Source organism: Punica granatum, chromosome 5 (assembly GCF_007655135.1).
Source record: "Punica granatum isolate Tunisia-2019 chromosome 5, ASM765513v2, whole genome shotgun sequence".
Classification (NCBI taxonomy): Eukaryota; Viridiplantae; Streptophyta; class Magnoliopsida; order Myrtales; family Lythraceae; genus Punica; species Punica granatum.
In genome coordinates, this window is record NC_045131.1 from 15,200,009 (window position 1) to 15,226,171 (window position 26,163).

Below are 26,163 nucleotides of genomic sequence, written 5' to 3' on the forward strand. Positions count from 1 at the left end.
GGACCTAAGGAAGGCTATGACAGCATGAGGATGAGGAGAGGTCATCAGGGGAAAAGAATGTTGGGAAAGCTGAGAGAGGCTCGGTGAGGAAGAGAGGGAAATGATAGGGAGCTGGTCGAGAGATGAAGAAAAGAAAAATGATAGAAAAGCTGGCCGTTGTTGATGAGAGGCTGAAGACAAAGAGATGGAGCTGAGCTGAGGTGGTCAAATGATATGAAACTAAAAGGGAAGGAGATAACTGTTGTGCGGACACGAATTTCATCTCGTCGAGACCCGCATACGTGCGTTGTCGCACGGCTTGGTAGTGTCCACCTTCCTGTGGGGACGCGTGACAAACACGAGTGAAAAGGAGTCGCCACTTGCCATTTTACGACCCGAAAATCGAGGGCCGACAAGTTATCTAGGCCTAGGGGTATGGGGTACACCTAGTTGCTAAGGCATTGGTCTTGCGAAACCGAAAATTTCGGATTTGGTGGTTTCATTACGTGCGGGCCTATATTCCTCACGTCCTTTCGGTACTCTGTTTGTCTAAAATTTGTCGTTTTATTTCATTTACCGCGTGAGATAGGTTGCAGACTCCTCACCCGTTTTGACACCGTAACTTCGATGAAACACTCAGACCGTCTGCTCATTGACCGAGGTCCTTACATTGACTGAATGAAAATACAGAAAACGTCCCTACAATGTACTCTCAAATAAATACAAAATACAGACGCGATACAGTATATGGACCCGGTCAGTTTGCATTGGGCCAAATATTTCACTCGTGCTCACCGCGTGATTTTTGAATGTCCGAAACCAAAATTAAGGCAATACGGACTCAAAGAGCTGGGGGTCGGGTCCAACCGAACTGACAAATAACAGAAGAGTCGTTTGACTCTCGCGATAGCCATTGGATCGGTCGAGCTCCCGAGTCATGTCCAGCCACGACTTACCCACTCGATCCGAGTCGTCTTCCACATAGACATTACTAGGAGTAAAGCAGTAAGTCGAGGCAAGGCCCGATTTCGCACTCGGGTTGAGCGCTGATGCGGCAGAAGACCTGGCAAGTCGATACCTAGAAAAAAAATAGGTTATGACGGCCCTATTTTGAAGGAAATGGCATCCGGAACAAAACTCACGGCTTTGCAGTGATTTTTCGATATTTAAAGTAAATTCCATCGTTTAGGACCTCAAACAAGCAATTTATGTTAATTAGGGTGTTTTTGCAATTTTTGGAAATTTTAGTTCTTTTTATGCAATTTAGGTTTATTAATACCCTATTTAAGCTTTCTGTAAGCCCTAGGGCAGGGGGAGTTGTCTTTTCAGATTATCAATAAAATTCAGAGCTTTCTTGCTTTGTCCAATCTCGGATCGATTCGAGTTTGATACCTATTTTCTGTTATTCGTAGAATCAACAGGTATAGAAGGTCTTAGTTCCGATATTCGTACGCGAATCAACGGGTCTGTAACGGTTACTCGCATTGTACGCTGCGTCAGTTGGTATCAGAGCTGCGTTCGTTCTTGGATCAACGATGCCGCCCAAGAGGAGGGATCATGTGGAAGATGTTCATGACCATGAAAATCTGCGACATCTGGAGCAGATGATGGATCAAAGGGATTAGAGGATGGAACAAAGAATGGATCGTATGATGGAGCAGCTAACACAGTAGATGGTTGCACTTATGGAGAATCAGAATCGGAGAAACCCTAATTCGAATTCTGGCCTTGATCGAGAGGAAACTGAAGCGGAGTCGGAAAGGGAGAATTTTTTCGCTGATGTTCCACGAAGACAACAAAGGGGCCCAATCGAGGAAGACAGGCAGCGATGGGAGACGGGCATTCGGACCGATATTCCCGAATTCCAAGGGGGTTTGCAGCCAGAAGAGTTTCTAAATTGGCTGGCAACGGTAGAAGAGGTTTTGGAGTTCAAGGGGGTACCTGAGACCAAGCGGGTACAGCTTGTAGCGACTCGGTTGCGTGGTAGGGCGTCGGCGTGGTGGCAGAAGGTGAAGCTTACCCGTAGTAGGATGGGCAAACCGAAGATCACGTCATGGGAAAAGATGAAGAAAAAGATGAGGGCTACCTTTTTGTCCTATAATTTTCAGAGGATCATGTACCAACGCTTGCAGAACTTGAGGCAGGGCAGTAGGTCGGTGGATGATTACACCAATGAGTTCTACCAGTTGGTTGCTCGTAACGAGCTTCAGGAAACCGAGGATCAGCTGGTGGCGAGATATATTGGCGGGCTGAGAGTGCAGCTACAGGACACGGTTAATTTGTTCGACCTTGTTAACGTGTCTTCCGCCCATCAGAGGGCCCTGATTATTGAAAGACAGCAGAAGCGAGTGAGCAGCGGGGCATTCGGTGGAGGTGTTGCCGTTGCAGGAACTGATGAGGCCGTCCGAGCTGGCGGTAGTAGTGATGTTCCTGGACGTCCGATGAGGCCTGCCAACATTGGGCCGAGCAGTAGCGGGGCGAAGTGCTTCAAGTGTGGAGAGCCCGGGCATTGGCAATCTGAGTGCAGAAAAGGGGAAAAGGGCGATGTTTATTAAAGAGGAATTGTCTGATGACGCAGTTTATGTAGCTGGAGGCGATGAAGAGGTTGCGTTTGACGAGGAGGAAGAAATTGTGATTGGAGATAGAGTGCCCAATCTGGTGGTGAGAAGGTCTTGTATGACCCCGAGAGCTGCGGACGAAGACTGGCTGCGTAACAACATCTTCCAGTCCACCTGTACCATCGGGAATAAAGTCTGTCGTTTCATGATAGACTCGGGCAACTGCGAGAACGTCGTATCTGCTGAGGCCGTGCAGAAGTTGAGCCTGCAAAGTGAGCCACATCCCAAACCGTATAAGCTGGCATGGCTGAAGAAAGGAGGTGAAGTGAGTGTGTTGAAGCGCGCATTGGTTACTTTCTCTATTGGCCCTCGGTATAGGGACTCTGTGTGGTATGATGTTGTCATGATGGACGCGTGTCACTTGTTGTTGGGAAGGCCCTGGCAGTTTGATAGGAGCGTGAGCCATGATGGACGGACCAATAAATACAGCTTCACGTATAAGGGATTAAAGATTGTGCTGGTACCAAACAGAGGGAGGGACGCTATTGAGCCCGAACTTGCGAATCCGGTTACCGCAACCAACTTGCTGTCCCTTGCCTGATTTCAGGAGGAGTTGCATGATGCAGAGTATATGTTTGCTCTCGTGGGCAGGGAGGTTGTGGAGGAGGGTCTTACGTCTTGTGAGTCCTTACCGATCTTGAAAGAATTTCAGGATGTCTTTCCTGAGGAGCTGCTTTGCGGGACATCCAGCACCATATCGACTTGCAGCCTGGTGCGGCCCTTCCGAATAGACCACACTACAGGATGAGCCCAGCTGAACATGAAGAGTTAAGGAGACAGGTGGAGGAGCTGATATCGAAAGGGTTTATTCGGGAGAGTATGAGCCCGTGTGCTGTCCCGGCACTTCTAGTGCCTAAGAAGGATGGATCATGGCGTATGTGTGTAGACAGTCGAGCCATCAATAAGATAACGATCAAGTATCGTTTTCCCATTCCTCGCTTGGATGATTTGCTTGACCAGCTGAGTGGTGCTAGGATTTTTACAAAGCTGGACTTGAAGAGCGGATATCACCAGATTCGGATTCGTCTTGGAGATGAATGGAAGACCGCATTCAAGACTAGGGAGGGGTTATATGAATGGCTGGTAATGCCGTTTGGGCTTCCGAATGCACCGAGTACGTTCATGAGAGTGATGAACCAGATTCTGCGGCCTTTCATTGGTTGGTGTGTGGTTGTGTATTTTGATGACATCTTGATCTACAGCGCCGACCCCGAGCAACACTTGGCCCACTTGCGTGAAGTCCTCTCTGTTCTTCGACGCGAGAAACTATATGCGGTGTTGAAGAAATGTGTTTTTATGAGGTCAGAAGTTCTTTTTCTTGGTTATGTTGTTGCTGCTGATGGTTTGAGGGTTGACTCATCTAAGGTCGAGGCAGTCAGGCAGTGGCCTAGACCAACGAGCATTACTGAAGTCAGGAGTTTCCATGGGTTAGCCTCCTTCTACAAGCGGTTTATTCCTCATTTCAGCAGTATTATGGCTCCCTTAACTGACTGCATGAAGGGAGGCAAATTCTAGTGGACTGAGGGGGTAGAAACGGCATTCCAGAATATTAAGGAGCGTTTGACGACCGCCCCGATTCTTGTCCTGTCAGATTTTCAGTAGTCCTTTGAGTTGCATTTTGATGCATCGAAGGTGGGGATTGGAGCAGTCTTGAGCCAAAACAGCAGGCCAATTGCTTTCTTCAGCGAGAAGCTAATAGGGGCGAAAGTGAGATACAACACCTACGACGTGGAATTCTATGCGGTAGTGCAGGCGATTAAGCATTGGCGACATTACCTTTTCCACAAGGAGTTCATTTTGTATACCGACCACGAGGCCCTGAAGCACCTCCATAGCCAAGATAAGGTGTCAGCTTGTCATGCATCATGGGTGGCTTACCTGGAGCATTTTACTTTCGTGGTAAAGCACAAGAGCGGAGTCACTAATCGCGTTGCAGATGCTCTTAGTCGGAGGCGTAACATTCTGAACAGGATGACGGTTGAGGTACCTGGTTTTAGTTCTTTTGCTGAGTTGCTTGAAGTTGATCCCTATTTTTTTGTGACGCTAGCTAAAGTTCGGGCTAGAGAAAGAACAGAATACGTGTTGCAGGATGGTTTTCTTTTCAGGGGAAATCAGCTCTGTATTCCTGATTGTAGTTTGCGAACCCACATTATTCAACAACTACACGGCGAGGGCCATGTGGGAAGAGACAGGACATTGCAGCTGGTCCAGTCATCGTATTTCTGGCCTACAATTCGTAAAGAAGTGAAGAAGTACGTGCAGCGCTGTAAGGTTTGTCAAGTGTCCAAGGGTACAGCAATTAACGCGGGGTTGTACATGCCCCTGCCGATTCCCTCGCAGCCATGGGTGAATATCAATATGGATTTCGTCCTCGGCCTGCCCCGTACCCAAAGAGGAAATGATTCTATATATGTGGTCGTAGACAGGTTCTCCAAGATGGCACATTTTATTCCGTGCAAGAAGACCACTGATGCTGTGCAAGTTGCTCAGTTGTATTTTCGGGAGGTATACCATCTGCATGGTCTGCCAGTCTCTATTGTGTCTGATAGGGACACCCGCTTCTTGAGTTATTTTTGGCGAAGCCTTTGAAAGATGGTGAACACCCAGTTGAACTTCAATACGGCGTATCACCCGCAGACAGATAGACAAACAGAAGTGGTTAACAGGTCCTTGGGCAATCTGTTGAGAGGTTTAGTAGGGGCGCACGTGAAGAGCTGGGATCAGAAGTTAAGTCCGGCGGAGTTCGCGCACAACCATGCTGTTAATCGCAGCACTGGTTTCAGTCCATTCCAAGTGGTATATTCTGTTACTCCTCAGGGTCCCCTTGATCTATTACCCGTGCCGGATAAGACCAGGGTTCATGGTAAGGCGGCTGACTTCGTTCACGGGCTGCAAGAGATTCATGAAGTTGTGCAGAATAATTTGAAGAATTCTGCCATGAAATACAAGGCTATTGCTGATCGAAGGAAAATGCACGTGGAGTTTGAAGTTGGCGATTTTGTTTGGATTGTCCTTACGAAGGATCGATTTTATATTAGTGACTACCACAAGCTCGCTGCTAGAAAGATTGGTCCTGTGGAGATCGTTGAGAAGATCAATTCGAACGCCTATCGGCTTAAACTTCCCAGCCACATTCGTACTGCCGATGTGTTTAATGTTGAGCACCTGATTCCTTACACAGGTGATAGCTCGAACGATAACGATTCGAGGACGAATTCTCTCCACCCAGGGGAGAATGATGCGACAGAAAACCTGGCAAGTCAGTACCTAGAAAAAATAGATTATGACGGCCCTATTTTGAAGTAAATGGCCTCCGGAGCAAAACTCACGGCGTTGCCGTGATTTTTCGATATTTAAGGTAAATTCCATTGTTTAGGGCCTCAAACAGGCAATTTATGTTAATTAGGGTGTTTTGCAATTTTTGAAAAGTTTAGTTCTTTTTATGCAATTTAGATTTATTAATACCCTATTTAAGCTTTTTGTAAGTCTTAAGGCAGGGGGAGTCGTCTTTTCATATTATCAATAAAATTCAGAGCTTTCTTGCTTTGTCCAATCTCTGATCGATTCGAGTTTGATACTTATTTCCTGGTATTCGTATAATCAACAGGTATAGAAGGTCTTAGTTCCGGTATTCGTACGCGAATCAACAGGTCTGTGACGGTTACTCGCATTGTACGCTGCGTCAAGCGCACTCGGTGTGCATGGGGCGTTGGACTCCGTGATCGATGATTTGGGGGCGTTGAACCCCGTGCATGATGTATCCTATGGGTTCGGGCTTGAACCGCGATAAAACAGACAAAAATTGATAAAAAAACAAATGAATATAGAAAAATTGTGCATTAAGCGCCGAGTTTACTTGATTAAACCGATTCATGCAAGATTTTAATTAAAAATGCATTAAAACATTCCAAAACACATGAATATAGGCAAAAATGATCACGCTAAAATTTAATTTGCCGGTTTTACATCCGATTGATTAATTAAGTCGGTTTCGGTGCGTTTAATCGATTTTATTACTTTAAAGCCAAGTGAGTATGAAATTAATTCGTGTGAGTTCATTCTCCCTTTAAACAAACGATTTTTAGCCCAATTCTTAAAAAATCAAGTTCGTGCTCATATCAATTTTTTTTATTACACATTCTGGCCTTTAAATATTGAGCTTGTATTAATACGGGTTCATGTTTGTTTTTTTGTTTTTTTTTAATCAAAACAACAACTTCACAATATCATCACGATTGTCGAATTAATCAACAAGTGAAGCCCTAAACATGTCACTAAGTTCAAAATTTTATACCTCTCCCGAGTTAATTTCGAGGAAATTGCATGAGTTTTGGGAAATCTCTCGAAACAGGGTTGTCCAGGGCTTCATTAGAGCTGTAAGGGACTGCATTGGAAAAGAAAGTGCTGCAAGTAAACCAAAGAAAAGTAACGTAACCCAATCAGGAAAAAAATAACGAGAAAACCGGGAGAAAGAGCAAGAATATAACGAGAAGCTGAAAGCTTAGCTTGGGGTACTCGGGAAGAGCAGGAACTCAGCGAACCAGGGAGGTGACGGCAACATGGCAGCTGGAGCAACGACCGAACAACAAACGAAGCAACAAAGCCGCAATTCGTGAGGCTCGGAGGAGGACCGACAACGCACCAGAAGGTTCGAGCAAGCATTGATGGCACCAACAACAGCACAACATGTTCCCTGTGTTGGTCGCTGATGAGGATGAGACGGGAAGCTTCTGGTGGCGTGAAGGGCTGAACTGGGGAGTGTTGTTGATGCATCTGTTGACAAGGAGAGAAAGAGAGAGAGATAGAGTGTGTGTGTGTGTGTGGCTGGTCTCCTGTGTGTTGTTTCCGTGAAGGGGAACAAGAAGCAATTGGGCAAGTGGATGAATATGGTTACGGTTGGTGTGCGCTGTGTAAGGGAAAGGAGAGAATAGAAAGGGGTCGTGAATGTTGCCCCCCTATCTATTTTGCGTCCAAGATGAGGAAGGAGCATAGGTGACTGAACGGTGATGGTAATGGTGTTGCCATGGTGGACTGCGCTCGGGCGGTTTAATGCAGAGAAGAGAGGGAGATGGTCACGGCTGCTGAAGGAGATCATCCCAAGGCAGTTGCCGAGCAAGAAGAACCAGAAAAAAGGAAGATTCATGGCGATGGTTTGGTTGCTGCTGATAAACCAGAGCCGAGGGAAGATGATGGAATCGGTGAAGATAAGTGAGAAGTGTGTCTGTCATTGCTGGTTCCATCGAGAGAGGAAGTTCATAGGGAGTAGGGGCCTGGTCTGTCCATTCTGTTTTTTTCTTTGCAGGGAGAAGGTGAAGGAAAGCAGAAGAAGACAGAGTTGTTGGTGGGGGATAACAAGCTACAGCAGAGGGAAAAGGTGGCGTGAGGAAGAGAGGAAAGTGTGGTGTATACTCCACCTTGCTCAGCCAAAGCAGTTGGTGCAGGGCTGACCAGCGGTCAATTCGAAATTTTTCCGAACGTCTCATCAGCCTTTTGGTCTCTCTGATATTTTTTCTTGATCCCTACATGAGTTCTGTACATCCTCGTAAAATTTGAAGATCATTCGACCTCGAGAAGTACCCGAAACAATTTTTCTTCCATAGCTTGCCTAAACCGGGAGATTTGATCCTAATCTGTGAGAAAATATTCGATTATGTACTAATCTAGCCAAAAACATATCCCTTTTTTTCTGAATCTTCAGTGAATTAGGAATCCAATGACGTTGGCCAAGTTTGAAAATACGAAGAATTGAATTTTTTATGGATTTTCTCCCTCAATTGGCAGAGTCTGTCCCGGTTTAGCAGTTTCGGGCATGGTGCGCTCAAAAACTCATAACTCTCTCTCCGTATTGAATCTTGGGATGGGTGACTCGTCAAATTGAACTTAACTCAATTTTCTAGGTCAAGCATATGAGAGTTGCCCTTTCAGGTTCAAAATTGATCGTGATATGATGCGTTGAATCCCATGCTCGAGCTGTTGTATTTACTGTTTAGGCACTTCAGCTCCCACAAATTTTATCTTTTTGGTCGAATGGGCTCTCGATGTGATTTTTGTGTTGAAATGTCTTCGACTCATCAAACGTTGATCTAAAAATACCAAACTTGGCTCTGGGATCCACGAAGATAGTCGTACTCACTGAATAAATGATATAGAAATGTGAATTCCTCTTTGTCCACTGCCTTTGGTTTGAATGTTAATAATTCGTGTCTCACTCTTCGGGATCAATTGTGTATGTCATAAAATTTCATATGTTGCCCTAGCCATTTTTGTTAGGGTTGTGGAATCATAGTCGGGAGCCTTGCTGATGTCCTGTCTTGAAGCTGGTGGATCAAAATGGGGAGCTGACAGCTTTCATGGAAATGAATCTGGAAAGAGGAAACTGAGCTGGGGAACATGGTGATGATGCAGAAATTCAGGTGATCAAGATGGTGAGAAGGAGCTAAGGTAATCAGGTGCGGATGGAGTGAGCAGGATCTGGAAGGCGAGGTAGTTGAGAGGGAACGGAGGAGTTGTTGATTGAAGTGATGTCTGTTCTGGTCTGTTAGGTAGTGAGGGAGAGAGCAAGAGAGAAAGTGAGCTGGTGGAGAGATGAAGAGCAAGAAGAAAGAATGAGCTGATGGTGGTTACTCTGTGTAGGAAAAGAAGAAAAAAAAGAAAAAGGGGAAAAGGTGACAGAATGGCTCGAGGGATTAGAGGTGGATGGAGATGAGAAAACGTAGAGGAGATGGGGTGATCAGCTGTGCAGCCGAGAGTGAGAGAGAGGAAGAGGAGCGGCTGGTGAGGTTGTGATGTTCAGCTCCAAAAAGAGCAAGAGCCGCCGAAGATAGAAGAAAAGGTAATGATGAGCTGATCCCCGTATCAAGGAGGCATAGGAGTTGTAATAGAGGGTGCAAGGAAGAGGATGATGCACCAGAGGCTGGCTGCAGGGAGTGGAAATTACTGTCATTTGCAGGTCTGGCCAGCAGAAAAGCAGGGATGCAGAGGATCAGGACATGGGCGAGGGCTTGCTGGGCAGATGATCAGTGGCAGGTGAAGAAACAGAGAAGAAAAAGAAAAAGAAAAGCAAAAGGGAGAACTGGTCAACTGAAGAAAAGAACATCGAGGGAAATGTCAACAGATCATGGGAATTTGGCCCACTCCTCTGACATTTGTATTAATATTTATTTATTTATTCCTACCGCCGTCCTTAGGTTGAAATTCAATTTATTGGGATTCGTCCACATTTTCGGAATGGAAATTTTGAAATTCGAAAAATAATCGGCTCTATGGGAATTTCAATTTGTATCGACGGAGGTCGAATCTCGATAAAAATCGACATTGAATCCCTGACATGTGTCGATCGTAATTACTCGATTATTTTCGAAATTCAATCTTTTCAATTGGATATCCAAAAAATATTCCAGGACCACAGCTGTGTTCAGAAAAATTCGAAAATCGACATTATGTAGAAAATATTTTTCAATCCCGACTATCATCTCGAATTTTGAACAATTAAAATTAATAAACGTAAGGCCTGAAATTCTCATCTTTTCAATCGAATACCCGAAAAATGATCGGGGATCACCATTGCATTCAAAAAAAATTTAGGGATCAATATTATGCATAGAAATACGTTTCGGTCCAGACTATTGTTCTGGATTTTGAAAGATAGAAATTAGTGTGCTTAAAACTCGAAAACTACCCATAGAGTATCTTTTCTAAAAATATAATATTAAAGTCAAATTAAATTAAAAAATGCCCCGAGTTCAAAAGACGTGAATGTATCGAGCGATAGTCAGACATGACTTTCTCGATAAATGAAAAATGTGGGCGGGTCCTCCTTGATGGTTCTCGAGCACCAGTGGACCAAAACGGGGTGCTAATGATGAGATTCATATTATTTGATACTTATAATATTATATAATGTACAAACGCAAATTTTCCTGTTGATAGCTATGTGTATATATTATACCCTAATATGTAGTATCAATTTATTACGTAAGCATATTGTTCTCTAAAGAGGATCTAGCCAAAACTCCGTATGGAGACCATTTCTGATGTATTTTGAGAAAGCAGCGGAGAACAAGAGGATCAACTGAACAAGTTTGATGAATGAGAGACCATGGACTTCGAGAGAACGATACACGTTTAGAAGGAAACCACGATGAAGAATCAAACTTGTGAATAGTACAGATGACTTTTTTCCATGGACCATCTCGCGCTAATCCAAACCTCTAGAACTGCTTAGCTAGAAGGGCTATATTCTTATTTAAAACTGAGACAACAACAGTCCCACCCCGCTCTTTTGGCATACATATCAGACCCAAATTTGATAAATGCATCTTTCTGTTTTCTGTGCATCCACCCAAAGGAAAGCCCTAAAGATTTTCTCCAGATTATAAGCAACAGATTTTGGGATAGCAAATAACGAAAGCTAATACAGAGGGAGACTGCACAAGACTGACTTGAGAAGAGTGAGATGAGCATCCAAAGAGAGGTATTTGCCTTTCCACGTGGCGAGCTTAGATTTCGTTTTGTCTAAAACAGGCTTCTATTTTAAGTTTACATGTGTTTTTCATGGTCACGTTAACTATAGATGAATATAGTTAAAATATACGAAGAACAAATATGTAAATAAAAGGGTAACCAGATTAAGACGAAGCGAAAGTAAATATGTTTTATTTCATCTCGTACAAGAGAGGGCTCCTCTAATGAGAAGCTTGTTCATATTATTTGATTTGGTAATGACGGGATTGATTAACCAGCCGTGGGGACCCGAGTAACGATGTCGGAGTCATTCACCCAAACTCGCACGCGGTCGGGGCGGAAGTCTTCGGTGACGGGGGTGCCCTCCTTGATTGTGAACACATCCCTCATGTATGGATTCTCACTCTGATGCGAACCTTGACGAACCTGCCGCGAGACCCAACAACAATAGAATGAGATCAAACCCGGAATCGTCCAATGAAGGTTTCAAGGATAGAGAATATTGACCCGCTGACTATAAAGAGGCAGAAACCAATATTATAATATGGAATATTGACCCGCTAGCTATAAGGAGCTAGAAACCAATATTATAAATGTCGGGAATCACAAGTCATCACACTTGCAATATCGTCGAAGTTGCTGCAGAACAGCTCAGATAAAACCTCTCTCACCAAAATTGAATGAAAACTTATCTATCTTTTCTAGGGAGGCCACATGCTTATTTATAGAGAAATACTAGCTGATAACCTAAATGGGCTAATGGACTTAACAAAAATAAATCCAAAGTGTAATGAGCCCAAAATGAAATAGGCCCAAGTAATTGAAAAGTAACTGAATTCAGCCCTTTGAACTTGGATCATCTTCTAAATAGATTTCTAGGATATGAACGGTCGTGGCTTCTAGTTCCACATGCAGCCCACCTAGGAGCTTGACTACTCCTCCATGGACATGCAATAACATCCTTTGCATGGCTAGTTCGATTCGCTTGGCTTGTGCTCTTTTTCTTAGTCCAGCTAGCACGTGCATGTCCCAATGCTCAACTTCATGCCATACCCCGTCATCCTGAAATGCTTCCACATGCCCGTGTGAAGGGTCCTCTAGCTGGATCATATCATTCCCCCTCTTTTCAAAAAGATTCGTCCTCGAATCTATGACAACTAACTTGATTGGTGACTTTTCTGGAGGCATTTGCTCGAGAAAGACGTTCTTGAATTCCTCACTTTTCTCGCCAATGGGCCGCTTGATTTGAAGTTGCTCTTCCTCCTTTTGGTTAGGTGGAAGCGGCAATAGCGTTGCGTTCCTACCATCGCTGTCCAGGAATTGAGAAGCAATATGACCGTTCTCTTTGCCGTTGGTTTGAAACTTGTTTGTGGGTTTCTCTTTTATTGGCTTCAAGGCTATTTTCTCTTCCTTCTTCGTCGAAGAACCCCACTTCAATTTGCAAGAGGATGAACCAGAAGTTTCGTCATAGCCATCTAGCAACTGTTCAATCCGCTTGTCTCACATTTCCAACCGATCGTAAATCTCATCAGCCCACATATTCATGCGCTCAAATTGTTGCTGCATATCTCGGATCATCATGTTATAATCAATTCCTCCATTATTCTGATAATTTCCACTGCTTTCTTGTGGCATGATGAAATCTGCAAGTGAAACTTTAGAAAATAGAGATGGACCTCACAACTACTCGCTCACGTGTTTACACTCAAATTAATGTTACTCAACACTCGTGTTTCACTCAATTTTAGGCTTTTACCCTCAGATATACTCACCCACTCTTGCCTTTTTTTCTCTCTAGATTTTCTCTTCAAAGTTCCTAAGAAACTAAGCAATTCAATCGCAAAAAATCAGTTGATTAGCCCAAAACACTTATAATCATTGATTTCAAAAATTGAATCAAATTTAACATCCAAACCTAAATGAGAAAAGAAATAATGTGATAGATGAAGATAACGAAATAACTGAGATGTACAAGGAAGATTTGTGGGAATAAGAAAACAAGATATTTATGGAAAGTATCGAAATGGAAGGAATGAATGATTCTAAGAGACAAAAAAGGAATATGATAGGAAAATATTCAATTGAAAGGAAACAATATTAGATTTCCCAATTGCACTTTATATGCCAGTGGTCCATCAAAGTAAACAATAATATATAAAGGAAGGTAATTCTGGGATAGTGGCAGATATGGAAGAAAATTACAGGAAATATTTGAAATTCCCTACTTTACTTGATTAGCAGAGATATATCTAAGAAAACTTCTATCATCCCAAAAGTAAAGATTTCCCAAACAATTCCTTTCCTTTTTTTTTCTTTCCACTTTTTTTTCTATGTATTTTTTTGGACGAATTTTCTTCTTTTTTTTTGTTTTTGTTTTTCAAACCTTTCTGAAACAACAATAAGTCGTTCAACAATTTGTCGAACCCTACGACAAGAACAATAACAAGAACGAAATAGGATAGGTGAAACTTGGATTGGAGCCAAAGCTCTGATACCAAAATGATGCGAACCTCGACAAACCTGCCGTGAGACCCAACAATAATAGAATGAGATCAAACTCGGGATCGTCCAATGAAGGTTTCAAGGATAGAGAATATTGACCCGCTGACTATAAAGAGCCAGAAACCAATATTATAATATGGAATATTGGCCCGCTAGCTATAAGGAGCTAGAAACCAATATTATAAATGTCGGGAATCACAAGTCATCACACTTGCGATATCGTCGAAGTTGCTGCAGAACAGCTCAGAGAAAACCTCTCTCACCAAAATTGAATGAAAACTATTCTATCTTTTCTAGGGATGCCACATGCCTATTTATAGGGAGATACTAGCTGATAACCTAAATGGGCTAATGGGCTTAACAAAAATAAATCCAAAGTGTAATGAGCCCAAAATGAAATAGGCCCAAGTAATTGAAAAGCAGCTGAATTCAGCCCTTTGAACTTGGATCATCTTCTAAATAGATTTCTAGGATATGAACGGTCGTGGCTTCTAGTTCCACATGCAGCCCACCCAGGAGCTTGACTACTCCTCCATGGACATGCAATAACATCCTTTGCATGGCTAGTTCGATTCACTTGGCTCATGCTCTTTTTCTTAGTCCAGCTAGCACGTGCATGTCCCAATGCTCGACTTCATGCCATACCCCGTCATCCTGAAATGCTTCCACATGCCCGTGTGAAGGGTCCTCTAGCTGGATCATATCACACTCTTTATTCTTGCCACTGCAACCTCCCCCTTCTTTCCTACTTACTCTGGCCATGAAGTCTTCCTTGTTAAAATTGTAAGAATAGATCATTATTATTATTATTGTAATATCGGATAAAAGAGCAATTTAGGAGGAAGGTTTTTATTAGACAACAAATTACTACATCATTACAACCTTAGAGACAAGATAATTTACAAACCTATTAGGTGACATAATCAGTCGTTTGATACAGTTGAGTTCTTTATGTACGTTTCACTATGGCCTTGAAGCTGGTCCATGGATTGAAGATAATGAAAGAGATATTTTTGAGAAGCCTTTTTCCTTTTTTACTTTTCTTTTGCAATTTCGTTCTGTTATCCTAAATAATTCTCTTACTTATGATATAGTAAGAATTATTTCAAAAAAAATCATTATATAGTAAATTATCAAAAAAAAAGATCTCATACAATAAGACAATTTCGATACATGTAAATACTCTTAAATAATATTAATTGATATGAGATCTAAATACATATTAATATCAACCTTATTTTTATTGTCTAAGAACCATAGTAACTTTTCAATTAGAGGGAGAAAATTTAAATTAATTAAAATTAGAAGAAGATTGATCGGGAACTTTTTAATTGGAAGAGAGTTTCAGAACTATCAAAAATACTTCTCCATATTACTTTCATTTTTCAGTAATACTTCTCTAAATTAATTTGAATTTGGAAAATTAGAGAACTTACCTTCTTCTAAAACGTGCTCTTCATTTTAGGCGGGTAATACCTATTGCATGATTTCCTATTTTCTTATAAGCAGGCCCAGATACATGGTTTACAGAGCTAAATTTATAGAAATTGGAAAAAAAATAAAAAGAAAAAAAGAAATAATGTTACCCAAAAAATGAAAAAGAAAGAAAGGTCCATCAAAATCTCATTACTAGCTACGAACTCAATTAGTTTCCAATCGAGAGCAAGTGTCAAGGAGTGAATTCCATGTCCTAGACATTCAACAAAAAAATAAAAAATAAAAATCCCATTCTATACATTCACAAACGATGAGCCACTAATTGGTATTCCAAAGTCCAATGGACCTTATTTATTTAGGTTCGAGCAAGTTCAGTTCACTAAGAGTAAAACTTTCTCGATCGTAAATTTTCTCTATTCATAAGATTCGAACCGAAAACTGTATTTAAGGGGGAAAAAATGCCAAATCACTTGGAACAAACTCATAGGCCTAAAAGACTCACCAGGAGGGCTGCTGCGAGGGGGCTTGCTATCAGGGGGTCTGCTGCAAGAAGGGCTACTGCCAGGAGGACAGGAGCTTGCCATGATTCAAAACTCAATTTGCTTTCTTTTTTCCTCTCTTTCTTATATTAATGAAATGGAAATGGATGTGGTTTGGTTACTCTTGGGAAGTGAGTATTGGTATTTATAGAAGAGGCGAGAGAGTTCAATAATTGAGGTGATTCAATGCATGCCACTACATTTGACATTTTAAACTTATAAAAATACATTCTTCACATTTTTCTCCAAATGCGCATGGTCGGAAGGAGATATTCTATGGAAAGTATATGAAAATATGAGTAAACTCGATATTCCATTCCCTTGCCAGTAGCATCCCATAGGATTCACCAACAATGAAAGGTAGGAGAGTGATAACTATATGAAAAAAGACTTATTCAGCACTTTTTATGGGTATTATAGGAGCTGGTTTATCAAGATTATGTTAGTTCAAGTAGGTTTTTGGTTTATTTTTTATTCATTTTCATTTTCAATGATTTAGGAGTTTTTATGAGTTTTTGGTTTGTCTTTAGGTGATTTTTGGAGTTAGTTCATTGATATGTCTTTTGCAGACTCCATGTTTTTTTGACAAGCTTGACTCGTAATTGGTGTAAATTCCATATGAATAGAAAGTTTATCGAGTTAAGAGCGCAATGGATCGACGGTTTGTGATTTGGAGCTCGAACGAAGAAGATACGACAAGTTGAAGTTTGATGCACGAAGTAGAATTACGGATCCGAGAGGGCCCAAACCGCAAATTTGGAGGCCCTGGCTGTGGCTGATCACCAGGCCGAAATTCGACTTTCTTGATATCCTGCGTGGGTCCCGAGCATATTTGAAGAAGAAAATTAAGAGGGAGATATCTTGATTTGTTGGGATATTATTCTTGTGTTTTAGAAAAGATATTTATTGATGCCCAATGTCAGCACCTAATTTCGGTCCATCGACTCCAAGGGGGGCAAAATTATCATTTCCCAATTTATCACCTTTTCTTAAAAAAAGAAAAAAAAAGGGTCAAGTCGGTCAGAACCGGTCAGAGCCGGTCTGACCGACAAGACGGTCAGAACCGGTCGAGGAAGGTAACTCTCCGCGGATTCTCCGGGGATTCGCCGGATTCCCCTCAACGGCCGAAAAGGAAAAAAAACCCTAGCTCTCCCTCTCTCGCTCACTCTCTCGGGGATGGATTTTTAAGGAGGATTCGGAATTCACAAAAAAAAGGAGAAAAAAAAGATCCCCAAAGCTCAGAATTCTCTACGGAAAAAAAAAATCGGCAGCTTGAACACTAAGCCCCTTGCTCGCAGACGAACAACGGCAGCTCGAACTCGGGCACCCCTCAGCTCGCAGACGGACGCCCCTCAGCTCACGGACGAACGACCTCCAGCTCGAGGACGAACGATCCTCAGCTCGAATTTTTTCTGACCCGCAGCTTCCCCCCCAACCGTTGGCTCCCACACCGATTTCGTCCTCAGATCCAGACGCTCCCCGTAGCTTCCGCTCCACCCAAGCTCCCCGTCGCGCGAGCCTCCTCCGTCGAACCGCCCGGACCACCCCTCTTCTCCTCTTTGTTTCCGTTCTTTTTCTGCTAACCGGGTCAACTCCTCTCCGGGGCAGCGCAGGTAGCAACCCGATCCGGACCCAGCGGACCAGCCCAGATCGAGCGGACCAGTCCAGATCCAGTGGCCCAGTCCAGATCTCGGCGGCCCAGCCCAGCTGCTCACCAGCCCAGCACGGCCCAGTTGCAGCAAACCCAGTCCAGCAGTCAGCCCGGCCCAGCAACGACCTGATTCGACCCAGCCCGAATTCCAGCGGCAGCCCGCCAGTGTCGCCCCTGTCGGCCCAATCCAGCCCTTCGGTCCAGTCCAGCCCTTCGGCCCATTCTCCCAATAGCCCATCAGATCCGGCGAATTTTTTTTATTTACAGATCTGCCCCTATTTTTCTCAAACAAGGTAAATCCTCTACTTAGTGGCATGTTTAGGGCTCCATTTCTGAATGTTTATGTTTGCTTGGATGAATATGATGTGAAAGGAGTGTTCTTGGGTCGCGTGGGTGATCGGATTTGTCCCGAACTTGATTTTACGAACTTTCTGCTTTGTCGCATTTCAGTTCAGAAGACGTATTTTATTTTTTTTAAGATCTGCTCCGAATTTCAAAATCATTTTTAATCAAGCCCCGGGCATTTTATTATTTTTCAATCAGTCCTTGGATTTTTCGGAATATTTTTCAAGCATCCCTAGGAACTTTTCAAGTTGTTTCAGTTTAGTCCTGGGGCCTTTTTTTTTGTTTTCAGATCAGTCCTGATTTTCAAATTCATTTCAAATAAGTCCTAGGACATTTTCAGTAAATTTGTTTACACAGTCCCCATTTTTTAGAATTTTCTGATCAGTCCCAAATTCTTTAGAATTTTCAATTCAGTCCCCAATTTTTTCAGAATTTTCAAATCAGTCCCTGCTCTTTTAAAATCTTTGAATTCAGTCCCCTGGATATTTTCTAAAAACATCCGACCCTTTCCTACTTGGATCACCCACCGACAATGTATGTGCCCATTTAAATATTTTTATTTTGTAATTATATGTGATAATGTCGGAAATTAGAGTTTATCGGGCGGTCAACTAATGACTATCTCGACGACTTGAAACCCGTAAATTAAAGCATTCGACAAATTTCTAATTAACCTAAAATTCTACAAACGGGGTAATCAGGACGTTAAATTTGACTAAATTAAATCACTTGACTCTTTAAATAAATTGTACGAACCGATTAACAATCTGTAATCACGTTGACAGTTCAAGAGCTGTTAGCCATGCCCTTTTTCAAATTCACAATTTCAAAAGTACCGAGATACGTGCAATGTAATCTTGATTTTCATACACACATATTTACCGATTCAAGGGCATGACTACCGGTTCTTGTCCTGCCATAACCCTAGCGTAGGTTTGTGTTTAGAACGGGTTAAAACATGGAAAAACGGATTAATCACAAACTCGGCTTAATTCAAACATGGGTAATAGTCAATTAGAGGATTAGTTTTTTGGGTTTTAGGTGAAAATACTTTTAATCTGTAAAAGCCATATTATCACGATACAGAATAATCTAAAAACAACCCACACATTCGAGACTTGACTATGGACATCACGTCTGTCGAGTCCGTTAAAATAATGCCAGATGCTACATACCCCATCCATCATCCTGTTTGTTTGTTTTAGGGTATGATTTGTTTGCCAAGATGCCCCGGATAATAATTGATTAACTCACGTAAATTCGGCGATAATAAAATCTCATTGTTTGTTTATTTGTGCTTACTTGTTATATTCTTGCACTTATTTGTTATGCGGGTCGAGCCCGATCCTTTAGGATACGATTCACATGGGGTCCAACGCCCCAATCGTAGATTACGGGATCTAATCCCCTAAACACCGAGTGCGCACCTTAATTTCAATTTCAGTCTTTTCAAACCACACGGTGAGCACGAGTGGAATAATAACCAAAATGCGAACTGACCGAGATTCAATTGTTGTAATTTGTATTTTATTTATTTGAGAGGACAATGTGAGGATTTATGTTGTACGTTTATTCATGTAAGAATCCCGGTCGGAGAGCGGACAGTTCAAGTGTCTATTCGAATTTACGGTGTCAAAACGCGTAAGATGAGCGGAACTTAATTAAGCGGTAATTAAATAAAAAATGGCAAGCCTAGACAAGCTAGAGTACCGATAGGGCATGCGAGATATAGGCTCGCATGTAACAGAACCCCCGAATTCGGAACTTCGGGTTTCGCAGACCATGTGCCTTAGCAATTAGGTGTATCCTCTACCCCTAGACCTGGGTAACTTGTCGGCCCTCGACCTTCGGGTCGTAAAATGGCAAGTGGCGACTCCTTCTCACGTGTGTCCGTCGCACGTCCCCGGGAAGGTGGACACTCCCAAGCTGCGTTGCATTTAGGCGCGCGTATGCGTGCCCCGACGAGACGAAATTCGGGTGCGCACAGCTTGGCGACTCCACTGGGGACCTTAAAGGGTTCGGGCTCATTCTCGCTTGCTTTGTTTGCTTGTTTATTTACCGCTTTTCGCAGTTTTTCGCTTATCTACTTTATGCATTTTTATTTCCCGCACAGGCATTGCATATCATACTAGCTTCTAGGTACCTATGGGTCGCGTCCCACGACCGGTAATAGGAGCATAGGTTAGATAGGGGTTCGAAGTAGGGGTACGGCGCGCAGTTGACTGTCGCTTAGGCCTTGAAAAGAATCCCACTCGATTTCAAGGAATTGACACCCTTGAGTCGGGGGCCCCCATCCCTAGGTAGCACGGTCCTTGTAGTGCCAAAACCATGCATACTGCAAGAGCTCCACGCCATATTCCAACCCAACTTCAGTAACAGTACATCGAGTCGGCCTGTGCGCCATTTGAGTCCTTTTCTGTTTTTGAGAAAGATGTACGTTGTCTACATTAAGCCGTGGGCATTTATTTTCTGTACCCATGCATCATCTAATTTCAAAATTAGGCGTCATTTGTATTAACTAGTCCTAAATCGGTTTTCCTTTCATCTTGGTAAGAGATGGCGCGCTCGGTCTCCTTTCCACACCTCGACAGGGTCACGCCACCACTCGAGGAAATCAGTCACATCTGGGCTCATCTACATCAAGTCAACCGCGATTACATCAGTACCTTTGTTGGGGATATACCAATGCTAGCCATGTGCCGAGTGGATTGAAACTTCTTGGGAGCAGCGGTGACATTTTGGGATCCAGTCCACGCCGTTTTCAACATCCAAGGTACCGAGCTCACACCTACCATCGAGGAATATCGCACTCTCGTCGGAAGAATTGCAGCCACCCGCAGCATTGTGGAACCTAACTTCCACACCACCCGACTTGTTTTGGTATCGCGTCTACTTGGGGTGCATAGGTCTCAGTTACAAGCCGAACTTGCATATTCCGGTGGCACAGAGATAGTCACCGCAAAACTACTCCGTTTTATTGAAATACGAACGCACGAGATTCAAGGGGATCTTTTACAAAAGAATTTTTGTCATGCAATCTTATTCTTAATTTTCGGGACTCTATTATTCCCTCGCTCGGCCGGTCACATTGACGCAGCCTTAGCTAGCGTTGTCCTCCAAGTGGTTGGAGGCCGCGAATACGAGGTGGCCTTGTTGGCCGAGACCATACGGTCCCTTGATCGCGTTACAAGAAAGACCGATCGAAGGTTGAGAGGGTCCCCAGTACTTTTGCAAATTTGGCTCCAAAGCCATGCAAACCCCTTCGGCCTTGTTCGTCCGGTTATGTTTTTCACACGTCCGGAGTCTATCATTTCGCGGTTACTACCTCTGTTGCGTGTGGAAAAACGCAAGGTCTCCGAGTGGATCAAAATTTTTCGCGAAATAGCACCAAAGGGCTTTAAATGGCGCGCCGCGTGGATGCCACCCGGACCCATGACCATTAAATGTCCTGATTTTAACGGAGTACCACTCGTGAGCATTGCCGGGTCCACCACCTATTTTCCGGCGCGAGTAGTGAGGCAGTTTGGTGGCTTACAGACAGTTCCCAAAGGTACGGCGCGAACCGAGTTCGAACATATTTGGCGGAAGGACCAGACGTCCATAGATCGCCTAAGTGAAATCGAACGGGTTATGACCGCGTGGCGGACTACGGTCATCGAACATCTTTACTTCCCCGAGCACCCGATCCAAGATGAACGGGACTTTCAAGCCACGGAGGAATATATCCTCCACTTTTATCGATGGGGTCCATCAGAGAATGATGATTTCACAGATTCCCCTCCGGTAGAAAGTAGCACATCATCCGGGGCATCGGTACCGGACATGACCATCCAAGCCGAGCTCGCCAATCTCAGGGCTGAAAGGGATCACCTCCGCCGAGAGATCGCCGAGAAGAATGATCAGTTGGGCGATCAGCACCAAGTACAGAAGGAACTTGCCCAGACCCGCGCCCAACTCCAGAAGTGTGACCAGGAGTTGGCGCAAGCGAACGCTGCTTTGGAAAGGGTCAGGAAGAGGGCCCGTGTAGGTCCACGCTCATCCTAGGATAGACACCTCAACCAGGCCCTCACCGGTGCTTTCCATGGTGACGGTCGCTTGCACCTCGGGCACGTTGGAAGATCAACTTAGGACTATCTTTTCAAAATTTGTATTGCACTTTGAACCATTCAGAGTTAATATGAATGATAGCATTAGTTTTTCAAAATTCATGCATCTCATGCATTTCTTCTTTTATTTACTGCTATGCATGTTATTTTAGAGATAATTTCTTACATTAAACTCACACACTTATGGAATCCAGGTGTTAACAACTGGCGGCACTTCATCGATATCCCACTCGTTTCCAGCAAAGAATGGCAGAAGAAAATCAATTAGCTGTCTTTGAGGAAGATACGCCTATCACCCCAATTCATTCTCAAGCACCGACTATGCATGCGCCACCACCACACGTGTCTCCTGCAGGCGTGCCACCAGCACATCGGGGAGCTTCCCCGACTCATCTTCCGCCACCTGTATCTTCGGGCCCACACCCGGCATATTCAGGAGGGCAGCCATCTTCCGCAGCTGACGATCGTGCACGTATTGCAGTACTTGAGAGCATGGTTAATCAACTGGTTGCCACCATGGCCACCAATATGGCTGAGCTCATGGCCCTGCTCAAAGGCCCAAATCGTGCTTCTTCGAGCTTCACCCCACCTCCTGGGTACGGGCCAGCGGTCGATCCAAGCCCATGGGCCCAGCCAACCTTGATCCCCGATAATGGAGATACGTCTGCCCCAACGATAGTGAACGCACCGGCGGCCCATCCGGTTAACAATCTTCCAGCACCACCTGCTTCAGCGACAATGTTGGAACCACCTACGCTCGTACCTCTACCGATCTCCACATCAGTCCCGATTTCGGTCTCTGCGTCGGTCCCAGCTCCGACTTCCGCTGTCCCATCGCCGATCATATTCCTACCTACAACTGCCCAGGCTCCTGCTCACACTGCTGAACCTCCCCCGTACCAAGCTCCACAACCCCATATCGGCCTTTCTTACCAAGCTCCACCTCCCATAAATATAGCTTACTCTGAACCGGGCACGCCGAACCACGCGACCCCTAGAGCTCCACCCACAAATTTTCTCCCGGAAACGGGGACTGAACAGGAACAGAGATTGAAGAAGTTGGAAGAGAATATCCGAGCCCTACAATCAGGCGGCTCCCGCCTCGATGCCGGCAATGGCGATTGGAGTCTTTTCCCAGGTATGCAGCTACCCCCAAAGATTAAGGTGCCTGAATTCCAGAGGTACTACGGCACGACCGACCCTCGTCACCATCTCCGTCATTACCGGGGAAAAATGCTGCAGTACTGGGACTACGAAGAGTTCGTCATCCATACGTTCCAGGATAGTTTGGCAGGAGCGGCTCTGGATTGGTACATGTCACTGAAAGCTGCGGATATCCCCACGTGGGCAAACCTCTCAAGCAAATTCATCGACCAGTACAGGTACTGTGCGGAGACGCCCCCGACTCTGCTGGAGCTCAGCACGATGGAGATGACCGATGACCAGGGCTTCGAGGCTTATGCAGTGAAGTGGCGGGCTAGAGCGGCGAAGCATGTCCCTCCAATCAGTGAGGCACATCAGATCCAATTATTCCACTCCACTCTTAAAGGGGCCTACTACTTGCACTTGTTGGCCCACACGTCTTCATTCTCCAACCTTATCGACGCCGGAAAGAAGCTCGACATCGGCATTAAGTTCGGCAAGATAGAAGGTCCGGCCGAGAAAAAGGAGGGAGAGTCCTCGAAGAGGGCCTCCACTGGGATAACGGGAAATAGGAGAGGGAAAGACACGTCCGTCAACGCTGTCAACTCAGGGCGGCAGGTCCCCCAACAATATTTCATAAGCTACACGCCCGCACCACCGGCCACTCAAGCATATGCCCCACCTTCGGTGCATTATCAACAACAACCCCCAACGCAGCAAGCTTACTATTCCGCTCCGCCGGCTTCCTTTCCGTCGCCGGTCCCGCAGTAATACGCCCATAATTATGCCCCTGCTCCTCCTCCGATTCAACAAAGTAGGCCCCCGGCTTCGAGAACTCCTCAGCCGGTGCAACGGGCTCTGGCTCCGCAGGACCAACAGGGCATCGCAACACAAACGCGGCGTAAACAGTTCACACCTCTGCCGGCTCCGCTCTCCCACATATACCGGCAACTCCTCGCGGGTAACAGGATCCGATCAATAGCACCTAACCCTGATTTCGACCCAACCGTCCAGGATCAGAGTTGGCGCTGCGAGTACCATCAGGGCGCACCCGGTCACACCACCGACAATTGTTGGAAACTACGGGAGAGAATCCAACAGATGATTGATGACAAGCAACTCACGTTCAACGTCGTCAAACCCCCGAACGTGCAATCAAATCCTCTTCCCGATCACGGGTCAAGCTCGGGACCCAGCATTAACATGATCGGTATTTGCGCTATAGGGGAGTACGAGACCGGACAGGAGGCACCGGCCCCGTTTGTGATCGAATATGTTCCTGCAGAAACTGGTGTAGGGTACGCAGGGTTCGATGCCACGCCCGCCCCATTCGTGATAGAAGTCCCCGCACGAGAGCCATATCAAGACAGCAAGGTCCCGTGGATCTACGAAGGAAGTGTTGGGAACCTTGAGAGTCAATTTAGCGTCATGGGCGTGACGCGCTCGGGTCGAGTCTATGAAAATCCGAAGGTCGCAAACAAAGGGAAAGCCCTGGCAGTGCCCGGAGTCGCCCCGGAAGCCTCGTCTATTCCCCAGAAGAAGGTGACTGAAGAGGAGGCCGAGGCTTTCATGAAGATTATCAAAGCAAGCGAGTACAAGGTCATTGAACAAATGGGCAAATCTCCAGCCCACATTTCACTACTCGCCCTTCTCTTGGGTTCAGAGCCACATCGTGAAGCGCTTCTGAAGATCCTGACAGCAGCGCAGATCCCCAAAGAGATGGCTCCGGAGCGGATTGAGGAGACTATCAGTTCGATCTTCTCTAACAACATTTCATTCTCAAATGATGAACTTCCCTCAGAAGGGTGGGCACACTCGCGGGCACTACACATTGTCTGCAAGTGCAATAACTTTATCATCGGTCGGGTCATGATCGACAATGGCTCGGCACTCAATGTTTGCCCGGTTTCCACGCTGAAGCAGATGAACGTGGACTTTAACCGCATTCGTCAGAGCAAGACTGCGGTTCGAGCCTTCGACAGCTCGCGGAGGGAAGTAAATGGAGAGATGGACCTGGTGATCAAGGTGGGTCCCTGCTCATTCGCTGTTACATTCCAAGTCCTAGACATTCCGAATGCTTTCAGCTTGTTGCTCGGGAGACCGTGGATCCATGCAGCTGGTGCCGTTCCTTCGTCCCTACACCAAAGGATCAAATTCATCGCAGAAGATCGACTCATCACGGTCAAGGGTGAGGAGGACTACGCCATTTACAAGGAGACAGCTGTCCCCTACATCAATATTGGGGACGATCAAAACCTCCCCTTCCATTCATTTGAAACAATCTCCGTCATTCGAGACTACGGAGAGATCGGTCCAACCCGCGCTGACCGCATGGTGGGGAAGGTTTTGCTGCGCCACAATTACATTCTCGGCACCGGACTCGGAGCACATGGGCAGGGGATCAACCGCCCCATCGAGGTCGAAGAGTACAAGAACAGGAGGGGACTCGATTTTCGCCCTTCCTGTCACGAGATTATTGAGGCCCGCAGGGGCAAGCACCTTCACCGTCTCGCTGTACGCTATGGGAAGATCAACATGGGCATCCTGGTTCAGCCGCTCTCCTACTTCTTTCCTGGGCCACCACACATCGTCGGAGGTACTCTTGACGGTCCCTCCTCGGATTCAGACAGCGAGCCTGTTGACCTGCCAAACATATGCGCCGTCACTGAGGAGACTACTCCAGGGGCTTACATCCTCCTCGCGCAGGAAAATGAGGAGCTCAACAACTAGACCTCAGTCCCGCGTTACTCCGCTGTAATCGCCGATGTGTAAGGCCATCAATGTTTTGATATTCCCCGCGTGTCGGCATAGCCATAAGCCACACGACGGAAGAGGGATTCTTGTTATGGCATTGCGCCCTCATCATTAATAAAATCCCTACATGCATTTTTCAGAATTCTCGCGTCTACTTTCTCTTTCTCTCTCACTTATTCGCAGCACTTTAAAGTTTCTAAGACAATTTATTTAAATCGCCAGGCTCCACTCGAATCTGAGTCTTCGACGCGTCGAATCGAACCCATCCGAGGAACTTCTTGAAGAGTCTCGACCCATATACTTCGGGGAAGGACTCGACGAGGATGGTCGAGTGCCCGAGATAGAAGAGAGTTTGCGCCGCCTTGAGAACCACCAACTCACTTCCGTGAAGCTGACAGAGGAGATCAATGTGGGTACCGAAGAAGAACCTCACATCCTTAAGATTGGGACGGGTCTCGACCCTACACGACGAGCCAGGATGATCGAATTTTTAACAGACTACTAAGAGGTCTTTGCTTGGTCCTACGCCGACATGCCAGGCTTAGATCCATCGATAGTCAAGCACTTCCTACCGCTTGATACAGAGAGGTTTCCACCCAAGCGACAGCACTTACGGCGGCAACGGG

At 45.1% G+C, this 26,163-nt stretch overlaps 1 protein-coding gene across 1 annotated transcript; it reads left to right on the forward strand.

The window, feature by feature from the left end:
* The first annotated feature begins 1,652 nt into the window (after nt 1–1,652).
* On the forward strand, nt 1,653–3,345 carry LOC116209007. Its single transcript, XM_031542583.1, has 3 exons — nt 1,653–2,394; nt 2,507–3,057; nt 3,145–3,345. Exons 1-3 carry the CDS (start codon nt 1,653–1,655, stop codon nt 3,343–3,345), a joined length of 1,494 nt encoding a protein of 497 aa, XP_031398443.1.
* The last annotated feature ends 22,818 nt before the right edge of the window (nt 3,346–26,163 follow it).

Bases quoted from the DNA above. Each gene is read 5' to 3' on its own strand.
- LOC116209007 (XM_031542583.1), top strand. From the start codon at position 1,653: ATGGTTGCACTTATGGAGAATCAGAATCGGAGAAACCCTAATTCGAAT. The intron at 2,395-2,506 runs GTAGTAGTGATG...ATCTGAGTGCAG, and splicing joins TGAGGCCGTCCGAGCTGGCG to AAAAGGGGAAAAGGGCGATG. The intron at 3,058-3,144 runs GTACCAAACAGA...GCCTGATTTCAG, and splicing joins AGGGATTAAAGATTGTGCTG to GAGGAGTTGCATGATGCAGA.